The sequence below is a fragment of the Trachymyrmex cornetzi genome, unplaced genomic scaffold (genome assembly GCF_001594075.2).
Source record: "Trachymyrmex cornetzi isolate Tcor2-1 unplaced genomic scaffold, Tcor1.1 scaffold131, whole genome shotgun sequence".
In the NCBI taxonomy this organism is placed as follows: Eukaryota; Metazoa; Arthropoda; class Insecta; order Hymenoptera; family Formicidae; genus Trachymyrmex; species Trachymyrmex cornetzi.
Window position 1 is genome coordinate 1,562,747 of NW_017295884.1, and position 20,281 is coordinate 1,583,027.

The following is a 20,281-nucleotide window of genomic DNA, read 5'->3' on the forward strand; positions in this document are numbered from 1 at the left end:
TCCCTACATTACGTTATTGTCTCTTATCCGTTGCGCGCTATATTTTCGCTTCGTCACTTCTATCTCATTTTTCTGCATTACATTTTCACTTGAACATTACCCCGCGCCGCTCGCTCGCAACTATATTTTACGGACGAGAACTAAATTTAATGTTGTTAGAAGTGTTTCCTCATTGTCACGGACCGTTGTTGTTTCCTACATATGTGGGATTTGAGCGAATTTCCTGTTTGCGATATCTTTTTCTCAGTTAGGACGAGACGATATAAGACTTTGAGAGTAGCGCAAATACGGTGCCCAGGGAAAAGTTTATTTTCGAAGGTTTCCAACACGATCGGAATTCGGATCAGATCGTGGGAAGAAGTTCGTTACTGTAACGAACCAGCAAACCTTTTACCGGACCCGTGCGCGCCCGACTCCTTAATTTTGTTCTCCAAGTAAAGAAGCGTCGGGTCTGTTATTGGGCAAATCCACACACACATACACACTTACAAACAAACACACACACACACACATACGTGAACGCGCGTTTGCAATGAACAGGCACAAACTTCTTTAAACGGGCGACTATATAAGCGTGAAAAATATACTTTTTAAGTGCCAAACTTCGCTATTAGCTAGCCCTTTTCGGGTGATTTCGCAAAACTTTCGAATATTGGTTTCAAAGAAATTGTTCATCTACTTCGCAAAAGTTTTCGTGACAGCGTGACTAAACTTCTAAAACATAAACATATAACGCATAAATAGATATTATGTAAATTGATATATCTGCTTAAGGCAATTTTTCAAATAAGATAAAGAGAAGCATATTGTTTGCAATCCCATTTGCTTTATTGAAAGAATCGAATGTTATGCATGATCTTTTTATGGAAAGATCAATTTATATTTCCTGAAGTATTACACGCTCATTTACTGCAAACGACGACGCAACTGGTAAAACAGAGTTTTCCAGAAAATAAGTTTAAATCGTTAAAATTAATTAATTTTAATGAGTAAGATTAAAATTAATTAATTTTACATCATTAAAATTTTGTGTTAATTTTATTATGCAATTAATATTAAAATCCAATTTTAGTATAAGAACTGATTGTGTAAGAATAAAAATATGTTCTTTTAAAGTATGTTTTTCCTTTTTTCTTTAAGTTTGTCTATATTATCTACAGGTAGAAGTATTATCTGGCGCGTATTGCTGGATTGCTGGAATTGAAAAATTGATTTAGTGTCTACCGAACTTTTGTCCAGATAAGACGTTCTGTCTTATCTGATTGACTAATAAAATGACTATATTTAACGAGGCATAATTTTAGAGTATTCTTATTTTTTAGCATTGTATTTCCTATTTGGGAGAAAACAATGTTTTCATACTTTTCTGCAAACAACTAAAAGATTTCGTAGTTATGTCGTAGCAAATGAGCGTGTGCAAACGTTTTCTCTGCTTTTCTTCTCATTATTGTTGCGCATTAGATGTGAACGATTGATTAATACATGCGGAAGATTAAAGTACATCTCTTTCATTCAAGTGTACTATATCTTTCATTCTTTTCTCCTCGGGAATAAAACGTCTTCTATTTCTTTCCCTGTATGTATGTAATTAAGAGCTTAGTAGCTTCGTTTCTTTTTGTTGCAGACAGAAGTACATCTAAGCTTCATTAAATATAAGAGAGTAAATGCACGTATTTCCGTAAACTTTATAAATATTTTCTAGAAATAATATGTCGCAATAATCCAACCGAAAATCCAACGTATAAATTTTGAACAACGCGGATTTTGCTTTATTCATTTTATTCTCATTCATGAAAATTAATGTTTGATAGAATATAGATCGTGTAAAGAGTTTGTAGAACGTTCTTTGGCTTTAACAGGAATCAGCATTGAGCTGTAAAAATTTGCATTGTAATTTTTGTACCATCATCGAGAAGTTTTTCTCATACTTTATGAGATCTTCTGAAATGCAAGATCTTTGCAATAACAGAAAGAAGATTCTCGGTAAATACACTGACGCTTAAATAAACTTAGTACGAAAACATCATAAAATTACAATGGAATTAAAAGTACGCAGTGATCGCTTAAATTGAATTTTAATAGTTTTCAAACTATTATGCTCAACGCTGTAAAAATTATGTAATCTCATACTTTTAACTAAAAAGTAACTTGAGATTTTTATTGTGAGATATTTCTTTAAAAACATCCATCTCATAATGTAACGCGCAGTTTATCGTCCACAATTAAAATCCCTTGCGGATAAAATTCCAGCGTATTCCGGCAGGACGGAAATTTTCTTCGAGTCGCGAACAAATTCTATGCTTATGAAATCCTCGAAGGTTCGCTCACTTCATGGAACTTTACAAGTCCCATCTCACGGTTCTCGCTGGCATCTGCGTAGAAATTTACGCGCGGTTTCGCCATAACGTGGCTATCGATTCGGCCCGTCTACGGGAATAACCTGCTTTAATGGCATACTGAATCGGTTTAACGTCTCGATAGATGCCGAAAAGGATTTCGCCCTCACGAGCAACGCCGTCGACGCTTTCGTCTAATGCTTTCCAAAATTTGCATCCTAATCTTTGTAAACCCCGCAGGGATTACCGCCGCCGTCTTCTTTCATCGTCTCAAGGATTTGCTTAACCTCGGCTTTCTTTGAGAGGCGTTCTACCGCGATCAATATAATATTTTACAGAATCCCTTAAAGTGCATGCCTTGTAACACAAAAAATATATTAAGAATATGCAGAGTATATAAATTACATTTACACTGAAATACCTGGATTTAGTTTATAAATATAAAATTCGTAAGTTTATAGCGCTTTATTATATTAATGTTTATATTATAATAAATCATATATCTCTTAATACTAGAAGCGCCAATGTTTTTTATTCTTAATTTATGTTTCATTCTAATTATTGAAAAATAAAAATAAATTTAGAATTTCATTTTTTACACAATTTATTAATTACATTATTTACAAAAAATATAATATTAATATAAAAAATAGAAACGTAGTAACCGTTCGGTAGATACTTCTAGTTAATAACACGGGAAAGATTATAATAATCGACATACAGTAATTACACACATTATTAATAGTGAACAATATAATATATTAATAGCAGATATTTAATGGCAAAAGATCATCATAAATCGTACATTTTTCCGAACGATAGGCCAAGCGACGTCTAATGAGTTATACAAAATTATATAAAATTATGTAAGTTTGAAAGTCAATTAATCAGAAAATTATCATAAATGTCAGTGATATTATTGGCACTTAGAAACGTCGCAAGTTTCGGAACGTATCGTGAAGGGGTACCTGCTAGATTGGCCGCTAATCAAATACATAGACGAGGGTAGAAGATTTATTGTAAGTAAATACAATTAGGAGTTACGAGTGCCTTCGAGTAACCTTTGGCCTCAGCTGACGCTAACCCAACTACAGCGAACCTGACCTAACTAAATAATCGAATTAGAGGCGCTTTCTACCGCGATAGCATTCTCCTTCCCCCTCTGTGCTACCAAGTCCATTTCTCGTCTTCTCCTCATCCGCTTCTAACTTACATTCGACACGATCTCCTGACCGTATTCGCAGAATTGGTCCGGGGACAGTAAATTGACTGTGGCTTAGCGATGGACCCGATTTCTCAGGTATTGCAACGGTTGTTCGTCGACACGATCTTCGCAGACGAAGTTTGAATGGGAAATTAGAGGATGTCGATAAACGTAAGAGATCTTTAAAGACCACCTGCGAGATACCGTAAACTGCTAACATAAATTTACTTATCGCTAAACATGTATGGGCAAAAAAATACATTAAAAAATATGTTGAGTTTTATCACTCGTTTTATCACACCTTAGGATAATTAAAATGTTAAAATATATATATATATATATATATATATATATATATTGGAACGAAACTCTGATTTATTATATGTGAGATTATATATATGTATTTAGAAAAGTAGTGAAAACAATTGATTTATCCTTGAAAAATTAATTGTCGAGTTATTTACTCGGAACTTGTTATCGAAATCTGCAAATATATACTTTAACTATAACATCTTCTCTTTAAAATATAGATAACTGTATTTACTATTACACTCAGGATGTTCTCAGGATATTCTTGATTCTTGAGTATTACGTGCCACGCATGCAGTTACTTCTACTACTAGATTTGTTACAATAGTGTCGCAATACATGATTGTCCTATATCAAAATAATATTTTTTTAGTGTAAAATTATTTTTTATCTAACAGAAAAAATATAAAATAAATTATTGTTTCATTTAAAATTTGTCTCATGCTTTAATATTTGGTAATTGAGTTTGCATATATAATTTTGTATATATTGATTAAATTTTTAAAACTTTTAACTTGGATTATTCGTCCCTAAGAAGAAATAAAAGAATATCGCTTTTCCATAATCCTCCTCGACGAGAATAAGCATTGCTTTGCTTGCGGATAAATTCGTATGCACAATGTTTCTCACAAAGTGCGAAGTTTCTTCGCGACAAAGTTGGGATATCGATACTCAGCGATTCGACGAAACACTACACTCTGTCTGCTTTCTAAACAGCTTTCGAGCACGACAAACGATCCCTTCGATTCCCGATCGACGTCTGATCAATCTCGACGAAACATCGCGCTTTCTTTGAGAACGTGACTCCTCGCGTTGAAAATATATACAACTTCTCTCTTCGTTTCAGAAAGTTTCCGAGCTTACGGCCGTTCACGATAACGAAACTTTCGTTTGTCCGAGTTTCTTGAGAGGAATTCACACTTTGTGCAATGACATATTGACACGCATTTCAAATACAGACTTGTTCTAAGTTCATAGCGTCTCTCGTCTATGTTCCCCATCATTTCGGGGATTAATTGAATGACGATAGAATTTTTTGTACAATCAAGATTAATTAATCTTCCATCTGCAATTATATTTTCATTTCTTCTCTCTATAATCTGGGTTTTCTATCCAGTTCAAGTTGTTTTATTATACTGAGAAAAAAATATCCTAAAAATTTCCATAAATATTTGAATAATACCAACTAAATATTTATTAAATATAAATATGTATTTATTTTGTACAAAAAACGTTAATTTGATTTAACAATCACTTCTTTTTATTAAGTAAATATTAATTTATTGTAAATAAATGTTTAGTTGTGGCAGTATTCAAATAAATATTTATTTAAATTTACGTTATTTTTTTCTCAGTGTATTCTAAGCTTTTAAAAAATGCGGAAAAATTCAGGATTATACCTTTCAACATTCCTATTACATTACCAAATAATAGTTTTTTCGGTTATTTTAGTAGGGGAAATTGGACTTTGCACCTCCTTTATTTCAGAGAAATTTGGAAGTAAAGTGTCGCATGTGCGACTCAGATTGCAAAAGAATTAAGCAGAAAATTTGCGGAATTTTTGTTATGTATTTAAGAAAGAAAATAAAAGATAGTAATTAATAAATAAAATGATTATTTATCAATTATATATTTATCTTTTATTTTATTTTATTATTTTGGGATATCATGATATATCAAGAAATCTGCATTGAAAAAGAATTTGGTTGCATCAATTGGAATTCCGGCAGAAAATGGATAAATCAGAATTTTTTTGTTAATTCTATTATAATTATAATTGAAATAATCAGAATTTTGATTGATATAAGAATCTTCTAATTTGTCTACTTTCAGAAGTTTTTCTCAAAAATTTTTCTCAATGTATCATTTACAAATTACGGATAACGCAAACAGATAAGCGATCGTTGATTTATAATAGCTGGCAAATGGCTACGTCACCGCACATTCATCGCGAATTATTCGTTTTATATCCGTCGAATTTCTTGAAGCCCGCTTGAAAGGCCCTTTTTATTGGCGGGCTATCGGTGAAACCGCGCCACGTCCGATAAGGGCAGCCCGTCAATAAAAGCGCATCGGTGATTTACGAGCCGTATGCGGAATGATGACAAAAACAACACCGCAATAAATTGCGCGAGTACATCGGCCCCTGCAGGTTATTTGCTGTATATCACTTTGAAAGAATCCGTAAATTTGCCTGCCGCGCGCCAAGATCCCGTCGTAAATACCGTGATCGTAGCATAGGTCGACGCATAGCGAGGCGGACGGCAGGCTCGCGCGACGTAGCGTAGGTAGACTCGTAGTAATTTATCACGCTAACGTTTTCTTTTATTGTCGCAAGCGCAACGCATAAAAGCCGGCGCCGGTTACGTGCGCATACGAAGTGGACGCTAACATGGGAAATGCGTGTGTTTCAGGATAAACGAGAACACAACACGGTCCCAGTTCCTGGCCTACTTCAGCTTCTCGTCCAAAGCGAGCACGTCCGTCGGCTGGCCGGTGAGGGGCGGACATCCGGTTAACAATACGGGTAAGATGTTTAGCTCGCTTTTGTGATGAAAAATGAAATTATGTTACGTTCTAACGCTTAGCTTCCGGACGTACATTTTCCATTTGAATTTCACAGAGCGCATTACTCAACGCTGACAACTTTAGTAACTAAATTCCTGTTTTCCGGCACCGCCAGAAAACTGATTTTTTGTAGAATTATCTGTAATTATTCGAAATATAATGAAATGGCTGTTTAACATTGCTAAATTTAACCCTTCTTTGCCATATTATGAGAACGATATATTTAAGTATCACATACTTAACCCAACTTGATTGCTTATATCTTTCATAAAAATAAACACATGAAAAAAAAATTGTTTTGAATTGAAACATCAAACATTAAGAAACATAATGGTATCAAATGTATGTATCTTTATTAATAAAAAAAGTTATAAGCAATAGAAAAACGTTGGAAAAGGAAAGCTGATATGCTATATCCACACGGAAAGAACAATTTTGCTGAAATATCTAAAAATTTAGCTAAATACAGAGTTGAATAATTTTGTTGGTTCACCAAAATATTTGTGTAGAAAACTCAAGCACGATGTGCAAACAATTTTAATATTCCAGTAATCAACTTGAGCGTTCTACATAATTATTTCGGTATGCTAACAAAAATCTTAATTAAAAAGAGTCCACTTTAAGAGTCAACACAGGAAATTGTTGTGAATTGATTTATTACATAGCTATTAATAATAATTATACATTTAACCCATGATTAAGATCCTCTTCAGTAATTATAATAAAACAATGGTTAAAATTTCTACATCTAGTTAACAAAAACGAGATAGTCGATTTAGTTAATAACGCTATACAATGCAAGATTTTTTCAAATCTAGCTAAATTTTTAGATACTTCAGCAAAATCGTTCTTCTGCGCACAAAGGTTAATAGCTAGAGAAAGAAAAATGAACATTTTGGGCATTTTATTTTACATCGATGTTTTGATGTCGATGAAATTGTTTTGGATCTCATGTTATAGCGAAATCGATAACCTGCTTAAAGTCACGAGGCAATCACGAAAGCGGTGATCTGTTGAACAAGTGAGATTATGGTGCTACGTAAACTTGGTCGCCTGGTTGCTCTCGTTGCACGTCCTGTTTCGGACCGCTCCTATCATAGACTATTGCTCAAACTACACGCCAACAACCTAGTTCACTATCGGCTCCCCCATGACGGTAACTTCATCTTCCTGTAAATTACACCCCTGTGGTGTGGTTTATCACGCGGAATGTTCAACTGCACGGGCAATCTACGTAGATAGCGTTCTTCTTAACACCCTCGTGACAAATTTACGCGAACTGACAAAAGTAGAGTTTTCTGATACCATTACGAGCACGCAACTACCCGCACGCGTTGCCTTTTTCCACGTGGGAACGAAAAGCGAAGCGCGTTTTCAGAGATTCTCAGAGTAAATAAAACTTTTCCCGCAATATTTTTTCAAATCTAACAGAAGCGGGTACATATCCCCTCGTGAATTAGAGAAGCAATTTTATTCGAATCTTTCCAAAAGCCGCGTGGAAACAAACTGTTTAACTAACTCTCTAAAGCGTAAACCTTGCAGCATGTTCGCAAATTATCGATGCGCGTTTTGCATGTAAAATTGAGTTACGCGTTAACCTTGTTCTCCTATTCGATTAAAGCATACGTTGGTGAACGTTCATCAAGCCTCCAGCGTGTGTCTTCTCTAAAATTCACAACGAAAAATCAGAAGCGCGACGAAAAAGGCAAAAAATGAAGAAAGAAAGATAACTAGTTTGTAACGTCAGTTTTGTACACGTTACGTATTCTTCTCCTGCGATGCGAAAACTGGATGAAACGTTGGAACGGCGTAGCTTTCGGGCGTTCTCGTCCACGATGACAATTTTGGGACCGAGTATCGGTAGAGATGGAAATCGTGAATAGTGAATGAACGCTGCAGGAAAAGGAGTGGCCAGAACGTGCGAATTTACTTGCATGAGCAACGAGAAGAGGTAATTTCTTCCTCTAGTTAGTGCGAAAATTATACGAGCTTAAGTGCGAACCGGTTCGCGCTTTAAGCGAAGGAGGAAACGACGAACCGCATTTGGCTCTCCCAAAGCCATTTAGCCATCGAAAGTGTTAGTAATCGAAAGCGTTAACGAGCTGAATCTCGAATATCGATCCTTCTCGGGCACGATTGTGCAATCTCTATCTTTAAAGGCGACAGGTTTCTAATCTTTATTGTAATTGATGCTTCTCTGTACAATTCTAGCCTGAATTGTCTTTGAGAATAATCGTGAATTTCATTTAGAATTCTTTTAACTCTCAACTACATGAGTGGGTCATTTGGACCCGGGTGAAAATTTTAGTCTGCCGCTATTTTTGTACGGTTAATATTGCAGAATTGAAGTGACGAAAAAAAAACTTGGAACCCCTTTTTCTGTCCATTATTATGCAATTGTTTCGTTGTTGTCTTGATGCTAATTGTGATACGATAAAAGTTTGGCTTGGACTTGTTAAATGTAAATTCAACAGATTTTTACCAAAACTGGAAATTTGTTTTTAGTAAATGTTTGTTTATTAAGCCTATTCTACTATGTGCTCTTTGTTTCCTGTTTCTTGCCTTTTGCCTCTTACTTCTTTTCCCTTTACAAGCGTTTTATCGACAATTGTATTTCTTGTTACAATTGTATTTTTTGTTTCTTTCGAAGTTTATTAACTTTTATTTCGGGCGACATAAAACAAAAAACCGAATAAAAAGCAAAAAGACAAGATGTAAAAAATAGTAGAAAGTAAGAAACAGGAAACAAAAAGCACATTCTAGAATAGGCTTAAGTGCTGTATTTAAGTACATGTGTTGTCTTCTTATAATTAAAACATATATTCGATTTATTTGTTGTCAAAAAAAGCATTTCTGCGTGAGAGGCGTCTTGGTGAAATGATTGCTCTATTTTCTCGGAGTTATAAAATCATGAATAAATAATGTCGAAATCATTATATATTAATATTTAATATAAAATATTTTCATTGAATTTTTTTTAAAGAAAAAGATGATACTTGACATACCTTCGATATAACTTTTCCGAACATGTAGGGGAGACCGGGGCCGATTGTCGCAGTTTTTGATTATTGATTTTTAGAAAAAAGTGAATGCCTGATTTTGAAATATTATACATATACGTTACACTATACCTACATCCTTTAGGTATTAAAAAAATATTACTCGCGAATTCATCATATCATAAAAATAAATTATTTAATTTTAAATGAAGCTGTGAAAATATGACAATTAACCCCGTGTTCTGGATTGATTGTCACACGTTCTAGGATTGGCAGTTGCATATTTGTTATGGACAACACATATAAAAAACACAATTTTTATTTTAATATCAGTTCTATATTTTGAGAAATAATAGTAATTATAGTATTAATATACAAATAAAATAGTTATTTTAATCATAAAATACGTAATTTGTTTTTGTATCGTAGTTTCTATATAAAAAATGAAAAAACATATATCTATATGAAGTATATTGTATAATATACGTATTTGTAAGTATATTCTCTGAAAATGGGTCCTCTAAAGATATTAAAATTAATTGTCACCTAACTTCGTCTCATTTTGGTCAATCTATTCCACATAGCCATTTTTAATAAAAGAGATTGTATTCACAAACTTAATCAGAATATGATTACTTAATTATAGCAAAGATCTTCTAAGATATGTCATTTTCTATGAATATAGGGATATTACGATTAACAATGCCAAAGACTTGTCAGACAACAAAATAGGTGATAAGAAAAATTTACTTACCAACTTCATTTTCTCAAAAATCACTATAAATAATAGGAGGTCCACTATAAATATACAATGCTTGTGGTGCAAACCATTTTACACAAAAAATTAATATTATATCAGCTATCTGCAGTCAAAAAAAGAGATTTTTCTGCCATGTCTTGTTTGAGTTATAAGCATTTTGATATAATCAACCCCGTACGACAACCAGCCCCGGTCTCCCCTATAAAAATGCCCCCACTTCAATCGTGCAAATAATTATATTTTTTGGAATGAATCAATATAAGGTATTTTTTTTCTTAAAGTTTACGTTTTCCTCTTTTCAAAACATTATTTATTTTTATCTGTATCTTTTTTTTATCATAAAGACATAATTTTTTGGAGAAAACTGATTATACACTCTTTTCACAAATTATTCTTTAATATTTTTTGAGATAACTTTTTCAATTATTATCAAAAGCTTTTTATGTTTTTATTATCTCGATTCTATACATTCTGGCATTTTATTAAAAAAGAAAAAAATATTCTTTATTGAGATTTGTGATAATTACAAAGCTAGTCAAAAACGCCGCGAGTGACTTGAACCCAGACATCAAGATTAAATTAAGATTCTAAAACGAGACGTATAATTAAGGATTAAGATAGCTGAAATAGAATATTATGTTACTATTTTTGTGGCAAAAGCAACGAAGTAAGCAGTTTATGAATTAAATTATTAACTTGTTTATATTATTCGAAATTTCTTCTCTAGCACGCTTAGTTATAAATACCCATCCCGCAAACTATTTTTTATTTACGATCAATTGGTGACTACTATTTGATCGGTATAGCGATCTTATATCGCTTTAATAGCTGTGCTGTGGAAGTTGGAAACGACGTAGCGAGAAAATTGAAAAGCCCTTTTAAAAAATTTGCACGACGCTCTTATGAGAAAAGTTTCGTATATATGTGCCTTTGGACTTTTGCGTCTAGTAATATTGTGTAATGACGTACCGGAGTTCTTTGACTTACCGTCACCTCGAGAAACATACACCGCATTCGCGAACAACTGGTGCGCCAAACTTATGAAAATAAAAAGAACATTTTCATCATTTCATTTCTTATTACACTTTTATTTAAATAGAAGCACTTTTTTTGCAATTATCAAATTGAATTTGATATTTATATTATGTACCTACATAAGATACAGGCACTTTTAATTTTTAATGATGTTTTTAGTAATCTTAAATTTGAAGAAAACGGTCTTACAGTGCACAAACAAAAATATTCTTATAGCGTACTTTTTTATAGCTTTCTTTTTTAAATAACAGAAAGAAAATTATTTTTAGTTTAGAAGCGCGTCTTAATGCTTAATAATATTCATATACAAAACAAATATATTTTTCAGTTCTCTAAACTGCATGCCGATTCCGTTTATAAGAATTGAGTAATCATATTGAAGCTGGAAATAACGTCATAAATTACAATGATCATCAATTTAATTATGATGGCACTAGGCATCTTAAAACACTGCAAAGAATTTATTACAAAAAATATCTTTATCTAGAACTTCTAACTTTCCAGGACTGATGTTTTATCAATTTGACTACCGTGTGGAAATGTGGAGATATATGTATACATGCACATATACATACATTTGTCGCAATAACTTAAGAAAAAACTCCCGGAAAGTCAGAAATTGCGGGTTCAAATCTTAATTGAGGTGATATTTTTTGCAATAAATGCTTAGTAGTGCTTTCAGATTCTTATTAGTCGGTCTTGAAACGTAATCATAAACTGAAGTTGGAAATAACTTTTCATAATTACATTGGTCATCATTATTAAATCGACGATCAATGTAATTATGTGATATTATTTCTAACTTTAGTTTATGATTACGTTTCAAGTTCGACAAACTGAATTGACTCATAGAACTGAAAAAAAAAAACGTATTCGCTTTGCATATAAATATTATTAAGTTCTCTTCAATTAAAAACAGGATATTTTCTCTTATTTAATTTATTTTTATCGGTTTAATTTCCACTTATAATTAGTTTTTTTAAACACGTTGTCCAGAGTTGCGTAATTTGATTGGCAATATTACGAAGAACATCTCGTGTTGCGAAGAGTTACTCACACTGACAGAAAAGTATTTGGTATTTGTGTCTATAATTGCATGGTAAAATAATTAACAGCTCAATTTTATAGTTACTAGTACTATAACGTTAATAATAGTAATTATATTTATGATTCTATCAAAAATATATAGAGTTGGCACTGATAATAATTATAAATTATAATTAAATTGTGGTAATTGCAATTATTTTTTCTCTCAGTGTAACATCGCACTTTTGAACAATACGATAAAGGAGTACAACGAAAAACCGTGTTAAGGAAACAGTATAACAGGCAATCAGCAGTTTTTTTTTTCGTCGTCACGCGGTGGTTAAAAAGCTGTGTGTCAAGAATGGCAAAAGGATGGCTTCGAGAGAAGGATGTAGATAAATCCACGCGCGAGGATGAAAGCGACTTCGATAAGATCTTTCCTCTATACAGCGAGCTGTAACGAGATGACAACGATTCTCGATTATCCTTGAGAGGAGGTCGCGCCAGGCAATCCATATGCACAGGACGTACGACCGGGAGACGTGACTGTCACTCCGCTATCCGGATGAGAGAGAGGTCTTTTTTGACGTCGGTCCACGTCCTATTGGGAAACGTGCGAGAAGCAGCGAACGTAGGATAGGATGAAGAGCATAGTGAAAGGGTGGCCTCGCGAGAGAGAACGAAAGGCAACGCGCGCTGATAGAGATGAAGGAAAGAGGGAGAGAGAAAGGCAACAAGACGCCGCCCAATTGACAAACAGATCAATCGTGGGTGGAAAGACGATCTGCAGTCTTACTGCTCGACCTGACTCCAATTCTCTCTTTCTTTTATCCTTTCCCTTTCTTTCTGTCCCTCTTTCTCTTTCGATTCCCTCGCATGTGCGTTTAAGCAACCCGTGCGCTCGCTCACCGGACGAGGGAAAAGAGAGTCTGCCCTCCCGTTTTCGAATTTATCTCCCGTTCAGAAGAACTGGCCGACGTCTTCCTGGGTGATTTATACGAAGAGGAAGAGCCATTGTACAACGAAGAAAGGCCGCTGTCCAAAGAGAATATTATTTTTAGAATGCGCCGATGTGTGTCTTTTAGACGCCTGAGCATAAATCGCGAAAGAAGAAACAACATTTACATATAGATACTTTAACTCTGTTTTTAATCTAACCGAATTTGATTCACGATCTGCTCTTATTTTGAATTGATTGTGCATTTATTTATCAGCTGTTATATTAATCGACAAAATTTTATTTTTCTTATATTAAATTGATTTGATAGAGTTCCTTATACATTTTTTGCGTTGATTACAAATCTGTTTGTCAATTTATAAAGAAGACAGGATTTTAAGTAACATTGTTTGTTGCACTTAAAAATTTTTAATTCATACTTTCTGATAATTCACTGATTGATAAAATTTCACTTTTCTTATGTTAAATTGATCTAATAGTGTTTTGCAGTACCTTTTTTGTGCTAATTTCAAAGCTGTTTGCCAAAATAAGCAAAACACGTTGTTTGAGTAATATGCATTAAAGAATTCCTGTACTTATCTATTATATTTAGACATAAATGAACTGATTCATAGTAGCTAACTGTATTTAACATTATTTTCTACTTATTATAAAAACTTACAAATAAAAATAAACTATTTTAATTAAAAGAAAAACTTTTATATAACGAGCTGTTGTTAGCAAAATGTTTTTAAAAAGAGATGTCGATTACAAAAATTGGAGTCCGCAGAATAAATTTTAACTCATTTTCAAAATCAGCATAAAAATATATATAAGGGTCAACCAAAATTATACATTTAATAAAATCACTGTCGACCAGTGATTTTATTAAAGTAAAATATAAAAAGATTGATATAGGCGTGTAAAATAAAGAATAAATCCGATAAAGAAATGGAATAGATTGAAAGTTAATGTTCATATTATCTAATTGTTGAAGCGATCAATAAGAAATCCGGCTAATTTACAAGCCTGTACTCTACTTCTCCTTTTTCTCTTTGTACAATTGTACGGTCACGTGAACTGCACTTACGGGAGAAGTGCTCTTAGCCAGCGCAGTTAAGATAGATTATTTCACTGAAATTCCGGCGCAAATCTCGGCACATTTCTTTACGTACCTTTGTTACTGCAATTCCAGCAGATTCTGTCTGATTTTTATTAAGAGAGAACTATTATTAAAGTTTATAATTATTAACAATGCCAAAAAGTTTTTCCCTTTTATGAAAAAAATTAATGCAGACGGAAAAAATGGAGAGAATGAGAAATAAAGAGAAATGTACTTTAAAATAAATAACTATTTAGTTGGAATATATTTTGATAAGTTTGCTATAACGTTTTTTACATTTCGCAAATATGTTTTTCATGAACTCGTAATTGGGTTAGCAATATGTGCTTTTTGTACGTATTATTTCAATAATATATACATATACACATAGACAAGCACCTTTTAATTTTCCAATTCGTAAACATCCATTCGGGCAAGTAAAATATGTCGGCAAACATTTGCATCGAAATAACGTGGTATATTCACGCGCTATTTCACAGCATGCTCCCTCATGATCTTCTACGTCACTGTACATTTAAAAACCAAAACGTATCATCAAACGGTCAACTGCCGCGCGGTAAAAATTGCTCGCCCTGAATTATGATATATAGCTGCAGTTAATTAATTAGGTAAAAATTCATCAAAATGAATATATTAACTTTCACGTAATTAAACTTTAGTCAGAATATTATAAAATCGATAATTATAAAAAGTTAAAATCTATATTCGGTGTGAAGAAAAGGAAAATCTCACGTTTGTCCGAAAACCGGCATTAAAAAATTAATTGCTCTTATTGCAAGTTCGCTCGGTCGTTTCCTCTTTTTTTTATTTCTTTTCTTCTTTAACGCCTACGCAATTTTCGTAGCTTTTCCGCCTGAAACGCAAAGCGCGATATTTCAGGTTGCGAGGCGAAAGTCCACCGTTTCATCGTGTCGCAAGTTTCTCTAGCGAATGAATAGAGCAAAGGGAGAAAAGAGGAAAGTCCCCCGTGGAAAAATTTCGTCGACTCGCGGAAACTCGCGCAGGTACTGTGCAGGAGAAGGGAACATCCTCTGCTGCTTCCTTTTCTTTTCCTCGCAGCATTTTCGCCTTGGGTTCGTTACCGACGCATCGCGAAGGAAAGTCCTCGCGCGTTTTCTACGAGCATTTACATAGAGTCTTCACTTTCTCTCTCCTCCTTTTTTTACGTTACCGTATTAAAAGCATTTCACCTTTGCGCACTTAAAGGCATAAGCTGGAAGTGATTTTCTCAGCAGATGCACGACAATTGCACCTGCTTTACGAAAAATCAGCTGACGACATTGACATTGATCGTGCGTAATCGTGCAAAAGTATATAGTTATGTATTTTTCTTATATTTTTTAGCGATTTTTGTTACAAAATAACGCACTATCAGTAAGCACCAACATAATTATTAGTTATTATTAGTTGCTTTTCATTTATACCGATTCTCAGATACTTCTCACTTGTAACGTCACAACTCAGTTGAACGCGCGTTCCTTTTACGTTCTGACAAGTGAGATTTTAATTGAGTTTTTGCCTATAATCTGCACAAGATCGAGACCGTGTGCTTTAGTGAGTCTCGTAAACTCACTTTAAAAGTCAGGTTCGAACCTGTGTTGTCTGTGATAACTTTTTACCAAACTAAGCAAATAATGACATTAATCTGAGTATGAAATACTCAGCTCACTTCAGACTCAGTTTCACTTGTGTGCAAATGGAAAGCAACTATAGTGTCTGTAATCTACAGAGTCTGGACAATTCGTAGACATCTTTTGATTGATACATATTCTAAATTCTTACGCCCTTCTAAATGGTGGTACCAATCAAAATGTAACGGACATACATTTACACAGCATACATACATTTATGCGCTATTTTGAGGGGCTTTGGTTTAAATATCCAGACTCTGTATTCTACGGATATTGTTATAGCGAATTCGGTTGGATACACTATTGCGCAACGTGTATATTAAAGCCGTTGTACACTCATTTAATCTGTGTAAAAGTAAAATGCAAATATTTTGAATTATAAAATTTATATTACAAACTTTACTTAATATTACAAACTTTACTTAAAGCTAATCGTTGTGGCCATATCGGATCGTGACGTCATAACCGGGAAATGACATTGAAGTTTTTTAAGCCATTTGTATAAATAGAGAGAGAGAGAGAGAGAGAATATTTTGGTGAAAGAAAATAATAGGTTTGTTCTTTATTCCTGCATTCTCTAAACTGGTGCACACGGTGCAATAAGTTAAAACGTAACAAATACACGTTTGTTTCGCTTCAAATTATTGCACCATGTGCACCAGTTCAGTGAGTGCAGAAAAGAACAAATTTAATGAGATCGCTATAAAACACTTTTGCTTTACACTTGTAAAAAAAAAACGGAAAAAGCTTCTTCCTTTCCTTCCTGACAGTCAGTAAATAGTCATAAAAGACAGGTGAAGTTCATTTACCAGTGTTTACTTAATGCTCATGTAATACCTTTTTTCACTTTATGTGTCTTTACGATTATTTACTGATTGTTAAGGAAGATAAGGATAGCTTTCTTCTATTTTTACAAATGTTTTAAAGCGATTTAATTATTTCGTTTTACCGAAATTCTCTCTCTTTATTTATAAATAGCAAGAAACTTCAACGTGTCATTTCTCGCTTATAACATCACGATTCAATGTGACCGTAGCGACTAATTCAGGAGTCTTAACAGCATAATAAAATGTATCAAGAATTTCATGGTTTAATCTGTTTTTATATTAAACACACATTTTTATGTCAATTTGTGTACGACGGCTTTAATGTGCACCAGTGCACACTGAGTGTGCTCAGTCGAATTCGCTATTAGTTACAATTTTCCACTCAAGAATATAATTGTAAAATAACCACATGTGGTATGTAACAGTTAGATTATTAAATGGGAAATTATAACTAACAATATAACGTGACGTGTCGTATGTAATACATTACAATTATATTATTGAGTGCGAAATTAACAGTTATGTTACTATTAATTAGCGTTTATTGGATGAATAGTGCTATTTTTCAAGTGCTATTTTTTAACTTTACATTAAACTTTACTTTTTCTGCCTGTTAAATTGTGTGAAACATCTTCTTTTGTTAATATTCGCTGTTATACAAGAAAGATGAGGTCAACGAATAATACCTACAGGTTATCGTAGTTATATTTATATCATGCAGTAGAGTGAATGTCGTGAAACTTTTCCTTTGATGTCATTAGCGCGGTTACCGGTATATCTGTTTGAGCCGTGTCCGCGCTAACGAGGCAACTTTCCGAGCAAACTAACGCTTGGTTAATAAAACTCGATACTCTTTCAATTACACGTACAATTAACGAGCTCGAGAGTTTTTTAAAAGCCAAACAATTGATGCCCATTAACTATATCGTTCAATTATCATCCGATTGATCACACCGTATCTAAGAAATTAGTACTAACTTCCTCGCGCTTGTTATCAAATAATTAGCGACTTGTGCAGCGTCGTTGCGCTTTTTCGTCAACGGCCTGTTTAATCGATCGTAAGCGGTTCCATCGCGATGGTGCGAAAAAAAAGGCACATTTCAGACGAGGAACTCCTCGAGGACACGAAGGAATGAAGGACGAAGAAAATTCCATGTTTTAAGGTAAAAAAGCGAAAAAAGGCGGGACCGTTTTACGGTAGAAATGGTTTGCACAGGAGGATCGAAGCGATGGAGATGCAAAGGGCATTATATAAATTGAAAAAAACCATGTGCCCCCGAAGGTGGACGCGTACCACGTCTAATGGATCCGCCCATTATGACAATTGCATACGTCGGAACTATAAAGCTAAGCAAAGAAGAGGTCGGTAGAAAATCAAGCTGCTCGTCGTTTCTTCTCTTTTTTTTTTTTTGTTGAAAGAGAAATGACGGCGAAACTATACTTTAACATGCAGATGGCGCAGAGATGCAAATAGAAATCGTTGTACGCAACAACACGTCAAAACCCTTTGTGGCCTTTTGTTTAACAGTGGAAATATAAAAAAATTGTACCATTAAACTAACCTCATGTGTCGCTGTGATATTAAAGTGATATTAATGTCTTTTTCGTATTCACGTGCAGCTGACAGTAATGAATACGAGTCTATTACGCGTTTATGGAAATCACGTGTTTGCATACGTTATGAAAGTGGAATAATTGGACGCGTAACGGTTTGTCAATCACCGTTTGAATATTACAACAATCGGCATGGACGCATTGATTTGCCTATTCGAAAAGCTTTGAACTTCAATATTTTCGCGTAATGTGAATATTAACTAATGATGGGTATCACAACTTATGACGAATTGTATAAATCGTCAATATTAAATGTCGAGGTTGCGTTTAATTTATTATTATAATGTTTATATGAGATATATTTGATTTACTAAAAATACCTCTAAAAGCAAATTCGATTAAACTCATGTGTTTGATACTCTTTTAAGGATTCGCATTATTAAATTTACATTTCAAATTATCAATTCTTCTTTTACTTACCGTTGCTGTATTTTGTTAAACATTAATTTAGTTTACATTATGTCGCATATATGTAGTAATTATCACCGAAATGGAAATGCAAGTTATTTACATACTGCAAACTCGTGGGCTGTAACTAAATCGATATTACATTTGGTATTGTCATATAGTGAATAATAATCTATAACATATGGGCAATATTTCAGTATAGTTGGCAATATTTCGAGTCGAGTCGCAAAAATATTAATTGAAAATCATGCGAGCCGGATACGAGATATCTCGTTAGCTCGTTCTAATTGGCCTGCGCGTGTTGTCGTTGACGCGTCCACCCATTTTCCACCTTTCGAATTTTTTACGAAGCCGCCAGACGTATCAATTATTTTCGCTCTTTTGACAAATCGTTCGACGAAGTTCGTCCGTCGGACAGCCGGAAATTGAGGTGGACCGTCGCTTTAATTGATAACGTTTAACGATTACCTGCACCTTAATGAGCTTGCAGAAAAAATTTTATCAGCAGAAATATTTATAAGCAAAATATTTATATGCACTCTGTATTTTAATATATAAGAGAATTCATTTTTTTAAATGCCTCTAACCAATATTAAAAATTGATTTTATGAAATACATTAATTTTGTGATGTTTTTATTCAATGATGTTTTCGATAATTGGAGGAAAACATGATGAAATCTCTTTCATGTATTTTCTTGAATTATTGAAGAGGTAAGGATACATGTGTACGTACATATATTGTGCGTAGAATTGGTAGAGAGAGAAAGCAAACAAGAGTTTCAAGTTACTGATGTACCTTTCTTCTTGTTTGCAGAATGCGACTCGGTATACGAGGATACGGACTGCCACGACGGATGCGTTTTAGCCAGTCCCGGATATCCTGGACTGTATCCACCAAACATCCGCTGCCGGTACCTGATCACTTCTGGCCCGCGGATCTCCATTGCCATCAACTTCACGGCGGTGCTTCTTCCGTACAAGTAAGTGCTCGACTATCCGACAATATCAGACTTCCAAACCACACAAGGAAACGCCCCTACGGCTAGTTATATAAGTTTCCTATCTCCAACAAGCATCCAGAAATATACCCTTTCGGTAATGCATATAGAACATGCATTTTATTATTTATTTAATTTTACCGACGTTGCACTTAATTGCAGCTCATTATACAAGAACACTATATAAAAATGCCGTATATACGTGATGTTTAATTACGTACATGAGGAAATGCATGCCGTGAACGAGGAAAATAGACTGAGAATATCCTTTAAACAGGCACTCGAGAGAAGCGATGATTTTCTTTCGTATGCGACACACGCGCGGTATAGTCCTCATTTTGAAATTTCTTTCGCGTATCTGCAGCGCATGTCCGCTTTTTTCACGACACTACGTTCTGCGAAAAACTCGAGTTTCACGAGTCGGTGCTGTACACTAGGCTGTTGCACGACAAATTAAAAACCCCAGACAAGCCGAGTGAAGAGCTATATCGCGTGGTTCTTTGGC

The 20,281-nt window shown here is 34.1% G+C and overlaps 1 protein-coding gene across 4 annotated transcripts in view; it reads left to right on the plus strand.

Annotated features, from left to right (window-relative positions):
* LOC108770740 (uncharacterized) overlaps positions 1-20,281 on the plus strand; it is a 310,951-nt gene that overhangs the window by 209,880 nt on the left and 80,790 nt on the right. For all 4 annotated transcript variants that reach the window (XM_018522448.1, XM_018522447.1, XM_018522446.1 and 1 more), the window contains 2 exons: positions 6,264-6,376; positions 19,593-19,758. In XM_018522448.1, the coding sequence (XP_018377950.1) occupies positions 6,264-6,376; positions 19,593-19,758 (279 nt within the window). The remainder of the gene's footprint in view (positions 1-6,263; positions 6,377-19,592; positions 19,759-20,281) is intronic.